Consider the following 15106-nt stretch of genomic DNA (forward strand, 5'->3'; position numbering starts at 1 on the left):
ACCCTGAAAGGTTCTTGAGGACCCACCTAGACCACAGTTTAAGAGCCACTGCCCTAAAGTACTCTCATTTTACATATAAGCCTACTGGATCTCAGCAGAGGAAGTGAGACACTCACAACGACATGCATGTTAATGGCAGGGTACAGATCTTAGATGGTTTGTCTCACTTCTCTTAGTTTAGGTTCTCAATCATGAACCTGGGAAATATGCCTTATTGGCCTATCCTGTTCTCTCTAGTTACAAAGTTGTCACAATCTAGTACCAAAAAAGTTTTTTTAATGAAAAAGAGAAATCAACAAACATAATAAATCCTGCTATAGATATACTGTTTGAATTTAAATTATATCTGAATTTGAACTGAAACACTTATAAGGTACGTTCCATTGTAATTATACCATGCAAACTGTAATGACAAACCACAGGAAATATCACAGATAAATATGGAAAGCAGATTAACCACAATATCCCTATTTATCCTACATTCTGTGTCTGAAATACACTACAATGACCTATTTCAGAAAGATCTTCCCAAGCAGATATTTAAGAGAATGCAAATAAACTGGCAATCATATGAAACATTTTTAGATAAAATGAAGTTGTTCTGAAACATGTATGTATTTTACATTCCCTGACTAGAACTTATTTTTGTCTTTTAAAAAATAAAATCAAGGAGTCTTCTTGGCACCTAGAGATTATTTCCCTTGTATCCTACCAGATGGTTCAAATCTTCTTTAAATGGATCATAGCCTTGCTTCTTTAAACAACGGAGTGCCCAGAAAAGTTGGTCTACTGGAGGAAATTCTTCCCATGGAACCCATTCCCAACTTTCATTTTTTTCAGGTTCTACATTCTTTGGTTCTGAACCATGAGTCAAATCTACTTCTCCTTTCATTAATATAGTGACATAATGGTAATTCTCTTTCTCAATGAAAGAATTCACCACTGAGGCAAAGTGGACATTTTTCAGGCGAAGAGCTGCTTCTTCCCAGGTTTCCCTTTGAGCACATTCTTCCCAGGTCTCACCGAATTCCAGATGACCCCCTGGAAGCTGAAAGCTGCCGTCTCCAAACGACCCTTTCCTCTTTCCCAGGAGGACGCAATGAGGATGCTCGCAGCTCGTCACCACCACTCCGACCCCTACCCCGGGCCGCCGCCGTCCCGGCGGCTCAGCGCTGGCCGTCATAGCGCAGGTCACTGTCATTTCTTTAAAAGATAAACCTGGTAAATATAAAAACATCAGTGTAATTGTGGTGCTATTACTCTTCCATGTATATTATATGTGTTTATATCTTCCAGGTATACAAGTCTTTAAGGTAGAAGCTTTAAAAGAGCATTATCAAGCTGGTGTTCTCCAAACTAAAGTTGTTTGGTAATTTTAGGCCTAAAAGAATAACATTGGGGATTTTTAAAAAAACATTAATGTTCTATAACTGTACCTGTTATCAATAAGATATATAAAGTTTTATGTTACTTTTTTCACTGGGGTACAATTTAAATGTAATTTTAAGTTAATGAGAGCCTAATCTATGTAAAGGTTAATATTGTAAAACAAAATGTATTTTGCTACTTTTCCACAAAAGGTTAAAACTTTCAGCCTTTCTTGAATCCATGTTTTAAATGTAATATTATATTGTGTTAGCTAATATTCATGTGACTTCAAACAACAATTTATGTAAACTTTGTAAAATAGTATTTAAGAAGCAAAGATCAGCTTCAGAAGTAGAACACTTAAGATTTATGAAGAACCCTGCCTTACTTGAGATAAGGTCCTGCATCCCATCTCACTACATGTCAGAATGACTCCATAGTAGGCCAGATTTCAGTTCATTTAAAGTTGTGTTCAAAAGCTGGTTTTTGTCAAAATTATTAGGATCTCAAACAGGGGATATAATGTATAACTCAGCCAAAATTCAAGGTAGCTTTTACACGAACTAAATATGTTTTTACTCTGGTTAATTTTATTTTGTAGTTTCAGTATAAACGGTCTAAAGATGGCCTACTAATGTTTTGCTGAGGTATTGCTTTAAGAACACACAACCTGGGTTAATTTAAGATAATAAGCCATCACCTACAGGAAAGAGAGGTAGACATTAAACCCCAGGACTTTTAATTTAAGACTGGTGAGACAGATTTGCTAGATGTTTAAGATCAAGACTTAAAAATTAAAGTTAAATTAAAAGGGCCAAAAAAAAAAAAAAAAGAAAGAAGGAAACAATATTAGGCTGTTGCCCACTGAGTCAGTATGAACCCAGGGAACAGGGGACTTTTTTAAAGAGCTTTGCAACTCTGGGCCACATAACCTCCCGATGAGGGAGATTAATGAGACCACTGGGGACCAGAAAGACAATTAGGGCATTTGCTATGAAGAGGAGGGTCATTGGAGAAGAGAGACATCCCTGATGCTTCCAAGGGAAGCCACATGGTCAAGGAAGACCTGGACCCATCTTAGTGCAAATGGCACTGGTAGAATTAAGAAGCTGCTCTCAAGTTCTCCTACGAGTGACGCCAATGGAAACTCAGCTGTTAACAATAGATAGAAACAAAGTCAGTTTGACTACTTCATCTTAAACACCTAGCAAAAACAGCTGAAACAGAAACAAAGCTATTCATGGGCATTTGAAATAATGATGATGATGATGATGATGATGATGATAATAATAATAAAACTTAAGGTATACACCTTGTTTTAGCCCCCAAGAATAAGTAAGACTGGGGCTGGGTTGTGGCTCAGTGGTAGAGCACTTGCCTAGCATGTGCAAGATCCTGGGTTCAATCCTCAGCACCACATAAAATAAATAAATAAATAAAATAAAGATATTGTGTACATCTATAACTAAAAAAAAAATATAAAAAAGAATAAGTATAAAAAAAACTAAGTATCAATAGCGACTGCTACAGTAGTTTTAGTTTAAAGCCTAAAGTTATTCCTAACCTACACAGGTAGGCTTTATGTTTGCCAGTATGGTAATTCAGCCCTAAGTAACAGAATTACAGGGTTCTGAAAGGTGAGTGACTAACCCAAGATGGAGATTCAACCAAGAGATTTTATTGGGAGGCTGCCTGAAGGGGAAGAAAAGGAGAGACAGAGAGCACAGAGAGGAGAGGAGGATGGCAAAGAGGGAGAGTCAAAGAGCAGAGAGAAAGAGAAAGAGTAGAGAGAAAGAAGAGGAACAGGGCAGAGAGCAGAGAGGGAAAGGGCAGAGAGCGGAGAGGAAGAGGGTAGAGAGTGTGAGCTTGCAAGCTTGTGCTTAAGAAGGGTTGCATAGGTGATGTGGTGGGTGCTGATTGGCAGGGTGACTCAGGAACTGTGAGCAGACACTGTGTCCTGTGGGGATTGGTTGAGAGAACCTTTGAATTTGGTGCTCTTCAGCTTGGTGCCCTTTGGAGAGAAGGGGGAGAAGAAAGGGATTCAACCCACAATCGGGACTCCACACTCTGCTGCCATTAGCTCTAGCCACCTCCAGAAGTGCTAGCCCTGCTTCCACCTGTGTCTGAGCAGCTGGACACTTCCTGTGGGTCTGTGATGTGGAGCAGAACCATCACTGCTGATGACAGACACATTTGTATCTTGTTGTCTCTGCACAGCACAAACTCAGGGCAGAGCCTCATTTGGGTAGCAGAGGTGGGTTGAAGAGAGCTGATACCAGCCCTACCCAGTGGGGAGACCTAAATACAGCAAGACCTAAACATGCTGGGCAAACATTTTGTGAAGCTCCACCTATAGTGTCAGGGACACATGGCAGGAAGAGGTGATTTCCAAAGCACTTGGGCAGCTCTGCCTCCTTGGCCTTGCCAGTTGCCATGCACACGGGGTATCCATTAGCCTGGCTCTCCACATAGCCAGCTGCTGTTCTCAGGAGTCAGCCCACATTACTGGCAGCTCTTAATTCCTTTGGCTTCACCTTCCCAGCTTCTGCATCACTCTCAGGGGAAGACTGCAGGACTCTGACCCTCCTACACTTTGCCTGGCTTCCCAGGGCTTCCTTTGAAATATTATGGAAGACTCTGTGAACCCCTACCTCCTCCAGCATCCTGCATTCCTGCAGAACAGTCTCCATATGGATAATTCCAAGGCTCCACACCATCTTGCATAGTACCCGGGCCCCTTGGATCAAAACTGCAGCAGCCTCTGAGTGCCTGGAGAATGAGCATGGTGAAACAATTTCCTAGGTCCCCCCATGTGAGCAGTGGGCCCCCATTGTCTCTTCACAAATGAATTTTTTTCTCTGATACCCTTTAGCCTGTGACTCATCTCCAGTAGTGTTGCCAATCCCTGAGATGTCCTCAAGCCATCTTTTCTATTGTCTCTGTGCAAACTACCTAGCAACTTTTAGTTTCCATAATCTCAAAAAAAAAAAAAAAAAGAAAAAGAAAAAGCAACAACAAAACAAAACAAAAATCCAAGACTTTCTTGGCCTTAGTTATACATGCACATTTGTGGGTAAAATGCAAGTTTTTCAAAACCTTCATCCCTACTTTCTGGTCCTGATTTGCACAGTAAACATGACTAAAATCTGTCAGCAAAGTCCAATCCTCTGACTAAATGCTGAGCTGCCTTGAAATTTCCTCTACCAGATTACTTAGTCCATCACCTTTGAATTTGGCCTCATAAAAACTCCCAGGGTATTGGGTAAATGGAGGCAATTTTTTTTTTTTTGCCAGAATATAACACAAATGACATGCATCCGAATTGCCAATAGGGTCCCCACTCCCCTTTGAAACTGCCTAAGCACTGGCCATATTTCTGTCAGTGTTCTGGTCTTCTGAGAATCAGAAGTGAGAATCACCCATTAAGCTCTGCTTACCACATTGTAAGGCTTCTCTGTCCTGCAACACCAACCTTTTCCAAATTTCTCTCAACAACTAGCTCCAAATGCTTCTGAACCACATGGGCAGGTAGTGTTATTGCAAGGACCCCACCCTTAGTGCCAATCACCCCTGTGGCCAAAAATAGCTGAGAAGAACAATTGAGTGGATGAAAAGTTGACTTTGGCTCATGGTTTCAGAGGTTCAGTCCCTGCTTGGCTGGTTCCATTGCTTTGTGCTCAAAGAACACAGGGGCTGGAGGGCCTGGTGGGGAAGGCTGCTCAACTCATGGCAGGTAAAGAAGCAGAGAGGGGAAGAGACTGTGAGGAAGAAGTGCATTCCAGGGCCTGGGCCCAGGGACCACCTGCTCCAGCCACATTCCACATACAGAGTTAATACCCAGACTGTCCACTCAAACAGTGGACAGTCCATTCAAAGTCTGATGAGGCTCTAGATTTCATGATCTAATCATTTCATCTCTAAACCTTCCTTCATTAGCACAGGAAGTCTGGGGCACCCTCATCTCCAAACCCTAATACAGGGTCTGAAGCAAGGTCGATGTCAGATGGAAATCCAATCTCTGATCCTGTCTAGGGAAGGAGACTGTGAGATGAGGCAAGGCAAGTGGTGACCAAAGGAGGCAGATTTTCAAAGGGCACTGAATGAGGCTTTATTTGAGACTTGCCCCCTGGGTAGATCTCGATCAGACAGACAGAGTGGACAGTAGAAGGGTCTGAGGAGAAACCGCTTGGGAGCTCAACTAGACTGGAATTTTATGGGGCTTATGGCGGGAAGGGAAGGGCTTGGGACAAAAAAAGGTGTTTTTAGAGTCCCTTGTCCCACTGCATCTGGTCAGGGGACCTGGCTGAATTCTAGGATTGGCCATAAGAACCTGCTGATTGACAGGTGTTAGCCAGGCGATCCCACTGATTGGCAGGTGTTTCCATCTACTCCTGATTGCTTTTTTTTTTTTTTCCGCGTGGGCTGCTTTGTCCTAAGTCATTGTCACCGACGTGATAGGAATATTTCCTCTGGCCCCTTTCAGGGTTTTCATTGTCCTCAATTAATGTGGTTTCTAAATGATGGGTGACCTGTACCAGCTCTGGGTCTATTGTGCTCAGAGTTTCCTGTGTGTTAGTGTTTCAATGTAAATTCCAGGGAAATTCTCCCTTCTCATTATTTCAGGAATTTCTTCTCCTTTGAGTGTCCCAGCCTGTGCAGGTCACACTGGGTTAGGAGTCCAGAGTTCTTGAAGGTTCTGTTCTGATGTATTTGAAGCACTGGTTCCCTGTGCTCTCTCTGGGTGGTTTCTATTGAGACTCACAAGCTCAGAGCTTCTTTCCTCAGCTGTGTCCAGTCCACTGACAGCACATCAAGGCTGTCCTCACTTCTGCTGAGTATTCTCTCCTTCAGCTCTTGCCCTGGCTCACACTGAGAATTAGCATCTCTCTCTTCCACTGTCCATTTTCTCCTGCACCTTCTCAAGCTCTCTGTCTTGTTTTAGCAAAACTATTAAACCACATCCCTAAGATCCAGAAAGGTGTGATTTTCCCTAGGGAACCCAGATGATGTCCAGAAAAACACATGCTGGAGAGGGCTTGTGCTGGGTGGACTCTGAGGCTGCAGAGCCCGGCCTTCAGAGACTGGACCCCAAGCTGGCAAAGGCCAGTTTGGGTCTGAAGCTGCCTTTGGGCATTTGTCTCTGCTGGGCAGGACCTTGCCTCGGTGCTCTGACTAGAATAGATTTGGCTCAGGCTGCCTGACCATAGGTGGGCCCTGGTGGCAGAGTGACCGTCATGGCATCAGAGAGGCCACAGGGCAGCAGGAGCACCCAAGAGTGAACAGACTGAGGACAGAGTTTTGGCCACACAGAGGGTTCCAGGTGACACCTGAGAAGAGTCCAGGAGTCCTGAAATGAAGTGGGATCCAACACAGGGCATTTCCTCAGGATTTCCACTTTGCTCACATTTGTTAGGGCTCAATTCCCTACTTTGGTATTTGAGCCAACTGAGACCTGAGCTGTGGCAAGATCTGAATGCCTTGTGACTTGCATGCATTTACATGGGGCCCTGTCAGGGACATGGCTGTGGTCCTGACTGGGAGACCCTCCCTCCAGGCCTCAGTCCTGGGGACCTGTAGGGACTCCCCCTATGTGAGTCCTGGTGTGGAAGTGAAAGTCCCCATGCAATTCTTCAGGTTGCCACCAGAGGGACACACACCAGAGGAGGAGGCCACCATACCTGCCCCTTAGCTGAGCTCTGAATGCCTGAGACTGCTCTGCAGCAGCCTGCTCCAGGCTGGACCCTCCTCCTCTACAGGGGCTTTCCTGGGTGACCAAGCAGGAGTGGAAAGATGCATCGATGAGGCTATGACATGCTGGGAATAGAGCAGACCACATTTTGAAGCCCACTGTAATGGATGGCAGTGTGACAGTGAGGACCCTGGGGCACTGAGAGAAAGGGGCCTGAAAAGGGAAAGGGGCCCGTGGTGGACACTGGATGTCCCTCTGGGGAGTGTGAGAAGGGCACAGGGCTTTTGTAGGATCACCTGAAAGCCATTAAACCACCTGGGTATTAAGTGACATTAAGGGATTGTGGTAATGTTATTAGGTGTGATGTTTTGGCTGTGGTTTGGGGAAAATATTTACAAAATCCTTTCTGGAAAAATGACACTGAATAATTCATACAATGTTACATTCCAGGTCTGAGATTTGCTTTAATATCTATTCACTGTATGTGTGGGATCGATTTAACGGCAGCCTGGGCTGGTTTAGGGAAAATATTTTACCATGTCATGGGTTACTGAGCACTGATAGGCACACAGCCTAGTCAGGGTGGACTTACAGACATGGTGCTTCTTGAACTAGGCCAGCAGTGTCCTTGAGAAGACGGCATGGTAGGTGATGGGGCAGAGGGAGGAGAGCCAGGGCAGAGGTGTCGGTAGGTTCCAGGCACCCCAGGAGTGCCGCCCCATCCTGATGGCCCTCATGCCCCGTGCCTCCTCTTTCTCATGCACTGCAAATTTCAGTGCTGCTGCTGGAACTCAGGACCATGGGGAGGTCTGTCCTGCACCAGGAGCCTCACACTGTCCCTCCTTAGCTCACCATGCTCAGGACCAGGGCTCCTGGAACAAAGGGCTGCTGCCACTTCTGGCAGGAAAAGCAGAGCTGAGCTGGACCTCCTCTCCTCACCAGGAGGTGAGGTGCTCCCTGGACCCTGGTGATTGCTTGGGGTGCAGGAGGCATGGAGGGAAGGTTCCCATTCCCTGGGGCAGCCAGGGCCCATCCTGAAGAATGATGGTCGGGCTTCACTGTTGCACAGGGAGCTCTAAGAGTACTTCAGTTTGCATTACAGAAAAAAAAGAAAGGATTAAATGACTCAGGTACTGGGACTGTGCAGAGCTCAGGATTAGAGTGCCAGCTTAGTGTGTGCAGGGGGCTGGGCTCAGTCCTCAGCTCAGCCACACCACCAAACAAAACCTAAGGTGCTGAGAAGCCAATATCTTGTTAAGGAAAGTGATGTGGATAAAATAAAGCACTGATCCTGACTTTCCTATGCAACCTGCCTTCCAGGTCAGCATGCTGTTGGTCTTACTGTTCTCACCAATAGGCAAATCCCATCTCATATGTTCCCAAGGAAACATACAATGGGAACACTGTCCTTTGGCAGTTCCTTGTGAAAGGGGGATCTTGCCCTCATTTCTGAGTGGGTGCTCACATTATTATGTCAAAGAGGACAGTGAATTTTATGATGAAGGAACCTATTCCACCAACAAGATGATAGAGGCCAGAGGGTCACCTGTCCTGTGTTCCATTCCTCTGGGTGGGAGACAACAGGAATCCACAGCTGGTTCCAGGAACACAGGGTGCCAGACCATTGAACCACACCTGGGGTCTCTGGAACATGGCAGGCATCCAACTTCTTCAACAAAATGTTTTGCCAAATTTAAACAAAGAGAAAACCTAACAAGGAGGCAAACAAACCTCAAGCACAGGGGGATGCTCTGAATTCAGAAGACCTGTGGAGACAGACGGCATCAGGCTGCCTGTGAGCAAGTGGGTTTCAACAGACCACAGCCAGGAAGCTTTTGTAAGATCACCTGGAAGCCATTAAATCACCTGGCTATTAAGTGACATTAAGGGTTTGTGGTCATGTTATTAGGTGTGATGGTTTGGGTGTGGTTTTGGGAAAATATTTCTGGAAAATATTTGGTAAAATACTTTCTGGAGGAAGGAAACACTGAATACTTCATAGGATGTTGCATACCAGATTTCAGATTTGCTTTAACTATAAGGAGACAATGGGTGGGATGGATTTAACAAGATTGGGTAAATGTTGAGCACCTAGATGGTGGACTTCAGGGAGGGCACACTATTTCTTTTCCAGTCTTCACTTTTGGGAGACTGTGGCTCTCTCCTAGAAAGTAGGTGTGAATCTCTACCTGTGAGCTCCTTTTGCAGAACCTAAGTCTTGGAGGCGATCAGGGTTCCCTCTGGTGACGGCTGGAGGGACTGCCATCGAGTTGGGCAGACCAGGTAGAAAAAATGCTCCCGGCACCCAGCAGAGGGCGCCAGAGGGTGGCTTTCCTGTTGAAGCTGGCTTTATCTTTCAAAATCCTGGAAAGTTTACAGCTTATTTGTTTCTTAGGGATAGCACATTAATTGCTTGCATAGGGGTGCTTGTGTCAAAATAAAAACGCAAGTCCATGGTCTAGGTGAACAAAGGTCCAGGGTTTCACTCCACCTTCATTTAACCCTCAGGTGCATCAAAGGCCCTGGTGTTTGGTGAGTGACCCTAGAATTGACCTAGAAGCTTGGAGCCTGTGTATGTTTGTTCACACAGAGGCCATTGCAGGACCCGGTGGGTTTTGCATGTTTTTGCCTCTCCTGGGTCTGTTCATGCTCAGACCTTGGTCTTTATCCACTTTCCTCCCAGAGTTCTCTGAAGCACTGACCTGCTAACATGGCTCTGAGCCCTATGCCTCTCTGTGAGAGAAAGCAGGAGCATCAGGCCCCTCAGAGTGCTGCCTGTGATGAGGATTGGCCTATTCTGGCCTGTGACAAGGACTCTCTGCTTCACATACTGCCCTCTTTGATGGTAGCCAATGCTGAAGGGGCCCTCTTTGTCCACATGCAGAGCACTCAGGAGAGCAGGGAGGTGCCAGGGTTATGGGCGTCCCAGCAGCACCCATCAGGTGCAGCCTGTCAGGGTGGAGGTAGCAGGGAAGACACTCTGCTGTGGAGGTGCCAACCCCTCCTGGCCCCAATCCTGGGCTGAGCTGTGGGCCCCAGGTTGAGGTGGGTACCTGCTTCAGTGTGATTGATTTATATTTCAACAGAGCAATTAGTTTACTTTTATCTCATCAATACAGAATTGTGTGATTCAGGACATCCCAACTTTGCATTTGCAGATCTAATAGGGTGATCAGCATTATATTTTGGAATGGAAGGGCATGGGCACTTAAGGTTTGTGGATGAAAAATGAAAAATAGCAAAAATAACCTTGCAAACAGTTACTGGCTGATGAGTACATTCCTGCTGCATCTGTGGTAATGCCCTGTGCAAAGGTCCATGGTCCAGAAGTTCATAATCTCCAATAGCTATTTTGACCTAGTGTCCTGGATCTTGGGTCTCTGAGACTTTGTGTCCTGTAGAATGACCTTATTTTACGTTAAATAGAGAAGCAAGTAGATCCCTTGTGGCTGCTAGAAGACAGACACCTTCCACTCCAAAATCTTCCAAAATAGCAACCCTCGCAGTTTTTGGTCTTTAGATCTTTATAGCTCTAAAAAACACTAATGTTCAAAGAATCTTTGGTTTATATAGGCCATATAGATGAATGGATGAATTGATGGACTGATAGATAGATATACATCTCAGAATCCACCAGCACCTCATTGGGGGTTTCTTTTTCCTGTTTTGGGACGGTGTAAGCTACGTATGAAATCAAAGTTAAGAACAGTATTGAAGGACAAAAGACAAAGTCAGAATTAATTTTAAAGGGATGGAGCCCTGATAGGTTCAGTCCACACAGGAGCTGGAGCTAGACAATCAGAAAATCAAAGCTGGGTTGTGGCACACTGGTAGAGTGCTTGCCTAGCACACATGAGGCACTGGGTTCAATACTCAGCACCACATTGAAGAAAAAAGATAGTGTGTTCACCAATAATTAGAAAATCACTCCCATGATTTATTTAAGGGGGCACAGCAAGGCAGGGATAAGGCTTCAGGGCTGGAGTCTTGTTCCATGATATCTTCCAATCAGCATGTTGATCAGCACCTTGGTGGGTCACACCTATCCCAGAGAAGCTCTGTAGCTTCAGCAGGTCACCCCATCTCTGGTGCTGTGTGGGACATTTGGCAGAGCTGAAGAGGGCTCACACTGTGCCTGGGGGGTCAACCAGTGGAACGTCCACGGGAAGATCCCAGATACCAGGAGGGGCTCCAGACACCACCGCACCCACTGTCGAGGGGATTCCCCACTGCAGAGGGGAGAATCCTCTAAGCTGGGTTGCCAGGCAAATTCTGTACACCATGGAACCCATGGTAGAGTGGACTCCCCCATCCACGGGAGAGAACCCTCTAAGCTGTGTGTCAGGGGGACTTCTGTACACCATGGCACATATGATAGAGGGGACTCCCGCCTCCAGGAGGGAAAACCCTATAGGCATGATGGTGGGGGAATCTCTATACACCATCACACCCAGGATAAGGGGACTCCCTTCTCCAGGGATGAGAAACTTCTAAGCTGGGTTACAGGGGGAGCTCTGTACAGCATCGCACCCAGGGTAGACGGGACTCTCCCTCCAGTGGGGAGAACACTCTAAGCTGGGTGGCGGAGCGAGCCCTGGACACCATCTCACCCAGGGTACAGGGTACTCCCCCTCCAGGGAAGAGAGCTCTCTAAGCTGGGTGTCAGAGGGAGAGCTCTCTCCACCACTGCACCAGGTGGAATAACCATCTAAACTGGTGGGAGGGGGCTCTGTAAACCATCACAACAAGGGTAGAGGGGACTCCCCCCTCCAGGGTGGAGAACCTTCTAAGCTGGGTGGCAGGGAGAGTTCAGTACACCATGGCACCCAGGGTAGAGAAGACTCCCAGCTCCAGGAAGGAGAACCTGCTAACTTGGGTGGCAGAGGGGGAGCTCTGTAAAAAATTGATACCAGAGTAGAAGGGACTCCCCCTTACAAGGGGGAGAACGTTCTAAGCCGAGTGGCTGGGAGAGCTCTGTTCACCCTTGCACCCAGGGTAGAGTGGACTCCCCCCTCCAGCGGGTAGAGCTCTCTAAGTTGGGTATCAGAGGGGGAGATCTGTACACCATCTCACCAAGGATAGCGGGAACTCCCTCTCTAGTGGGGAGAACCCTCTAAGCTGGGTGGCAGAGGGGGAGCTCTGTACACCATAGCACCCAGGATAGAGGGGAATCCCCCCCCCCTAGGATGGAGAACCTTCTAAGCTGGGTGGCAGGGGAGAACTCTTTACACCATGGCACCCAGGATAGAGGGGACTCCCGATCCAGGGGAGAGAACCCTCTAAGCTGGGTGGCGGGGAGAGTTCTGTGTAACATCCCACCCATGGTAGAGGGAACTCACCCCTCCAGGGGAGAGAACCCTCTAAACTGGGTGGCAGAGGAGCTCTGTACACCATCACACCCAGGGTAGAGGGAACTGCCCACTCCAGGGGGGAACAATCCTCTATAATGGGTGGCAGATTGGGAGCTCTGTACACCATCTCCCCCAGGGTAGAGGGGACTCCCCCTCCAGGGGGGATAACCATCTAAACTTGGTAGAGAGGGGGAGCTCTGTACACCATGGCACCCAAGGTAGAGGGTATTCTCCCCTTCAGGGGGTGGAACCCATTAAGCTGGGTGTTGGGGGGAGCTCTGAATGCCATGGCACCAGGGTAGTGGGGACTTCCCCCTCCAGGGGGGAGACTCTCTAAGCTGGGTGGCAGGGAAGATCTGTACACCATCGCACTTAGGATAGAGAAGACTCCCCGCTCCAGGGGGGAGAACCCACTAATTTGGGTGTCCCAGGGGGAGTTCTGTATATCATGGCACCCAGGGAAGAGGGGACTCCACTCTCAAGGGCCGAGAGCCCTCTTAGCTGGGTCGCGGGGATAGCTCTGTACACCATTGCACCCAGGTGAGAGGAGACTCGCCCCTTCGGGGGAAAGAACGCTCTAAACTGGGTGGTGAGGTCAGCTCAGTACACCCCAACACACAGGGTAGAGGGGACTCCCTCCTCCAGGGGCAGAACCCTTTAAGCTGAGTGGCCGGGAGGTGGGGGAGCTCTGTTCACCATCTCACCCAGGGTAGAGGGGACGCCCTCCTTTAGGAGGGAGAACCCTCTAACTGGGTGGCATAGGGGGAATTCTGTACACCATTGAACCAGGGTTAGGGGACCCCCCCACCAGGGGGAATAAACCTCTAACTTGGATGGTGGGGGGAGCTCTAAACAACACCGCACCCAGGGTAGAGAGGGCTCCCTACTCCACTGGGGAGAACCCTCTATCACGGGTGGCAGAGGGGGAATTCTGTACAGCATAGTACCCAGGGTAGAGAGGACTCCCCCTTACAAGAGTGAGAACCCTACAGGCTGGGGGGAAGGAGAAATTCTGACACCACTGCCCCCAGGATAGAGGGTATTTCCCCCCTTCAGGGGGTGGAGCCCATTAAGCCGGGTATTGGGGGGAGCTCGGTACAACATCTTATCCAGGGTAGCGGGGACACCCTTCTCAGGGGCAAGAACCCTCTAACCTGAGTGGCGGGCGCAGCTCTGTACACCTACACATCCAGGGTAGATGGAACTCCCCACTCCACAGGGGAGAACCTCTAAGCTGGTTGGCAGAGCGGGAGCTCTGTACACCATCACACCCAGGGTAGAGGGAACTCCCTCCTCCAGAGTGGAGAACCCTCTAAGCTGGATGGTGGGGGAAACACTGTACACCATCGCACCCAGGGTAGAGGGGACTCCCCTCTCAAGGGCCAAGAACCCTCTTAGCTGAGTGGCGGAGGGACCTCTGCACACCGTCGCACCCAGGTGAGAGGAGACTCGCCCCTTCAGAAGAATGAACCCTCTAACCTGGGTGGGGGGTGGGGAAACTCTGTACACCAGTGCACCCAGGGTAGGGAGGACTCCCCCCTCCAGTGTTGGAGAAACTCTAAGCTGGGTGGGGGGTGGGGAACTCTGTACACCATCGCACCAGGGTCCAGTGGACTCCACCTCCAGAGTTGGAGAACCCTCTAACCTGGGTGGTGAGGGCAGCTCTGTACACCGTCGCACCCAGGGTAGAGAGGACTCCGTCCTCCAGGGAGAGAACCCTCTAACCTGGCTGTCAGGGGGTGCTCTGTACACCAACGCACTCAGGGTGGGGAGGACTCCCCCTCCAGGGAGTAGTATCCTTGGCGGAGGGAGCTCTGTACACCATCGCACCCAAGGTACAGGGGACGCCCCCTCCAGGGTTGGAGAACCTTCTAACTTGGGGGGCAGGGAGCTCTGTTCACCATTGCACCCAGGATGGAGGAAGAATCTCCCCTCAAGGTTTAAAGAACCCTCTAACCTGGCTGGTGGGGGGAGTTCTCTACACCCTAGCCCCCAGCGTAGAGGGAACTCCTCCCTCTGACCGGGATGGGGGAGGGGAACTCTGTAAACCATCGCACCCAGGCTAGAGGGGACTCCCTCCTTTAGGAGGGAGAACCTGCTAACTTTGTGGCAGAGAGGGAGCTCTGGACACCATTGAACCCAGGGTAGAGGGTATCCCCCCTTCATGGAGTGGAACCCATTAAGCTGGGTGTTGCGGGGAGCTCTGTATACAATTGCACCCAGGTTAGAGGGGACTCCCCCACCAGGTTAAAGAACCCTCTAAGCTGGGTGGTGGGGGAATTCTGTACACCATCGCACCCACGGTAGAGAAGACTCCCAGCTCCAGGAAGGAGATCCTGCTAATTTGGGTGTCAGAGGGGAGCTCTGTACATCACAGCACCCAGGGTAGTAGGGGACTCCCTCTTAAGGGCCCAGAACCCTCTTGGCTGGGTAGCAGGGGGATTTCTGTACACCATCACACCCAGGTGAGAGGAGACTCGCCCCTTCACGGGAAAGAACCCTCCAAACCGGGTGGCGCGGTCAGCTCAGTACACCCCAACATCCAGGGTAGAGGGGACTCCCTCCTCCAGGGGGGAGAACCCGCTAAATTGGGTGGCAGATTAGGAGCTCTGTACACCATTGAACCCAGGGTAGAGGGGACGCCCCCCTCCAAGGAAAGACCACGCTAACCTGGGTGTTGGTGGGAGCTCTGTATACC

General features: G+C 48.7%; 1 protein-coding gene across 1 annotated transcript; it reads right to left on the bottom strand.

Annotated features, from left to right (window-relative positions):
• Positions 1-366: 366 nt before the first annotated feature.
• On the bottom strand, positions 367-1186 carry LOC144378144 (nucleotide triphosphate diphosphatase NUDT15). The gene has a single exon (XM_078051853.1). The coding sequence runs from the start codon at positions 1181-1183 to the stop codon at positions 686-688; it is 498 nt and encodes a 165-aa protein (XP_077907979.1). The 5' UTR covers positions 1184-1186; the 3' UTR covers positions 367-685.
• Between the last annotated feature and the right edge of the window lie 13920 nt (positions 1187-15106).

Source organism: Ictidomys tridecemlineatus, chromosome 5, assembly GCF_052094955.1.
Source record: "Ictidomys tridecemlineatus isolate mIctTri1 chromosome 5, mIctTri1.hap1, whole genome shotgun sequence".
Classification (NCBI taxonomy): domain Eukaryota; kingdom Metazoa; phylum Chordata; class Mammalia; order Rodentia; family Sciuridae; genus Ictidomys; species Ictidomys tridecemlineatus.

What these genes read in the sequence shown, in the direction of transcription:
- LOC144378144 (XM_078051853.1), bottom strand. Translation starts at nt 1,183, where the DNA reads ATGACGGCCAGCGCTGAGCCGCCGGGACGGCGGCGGCCCGGGGTAGGG.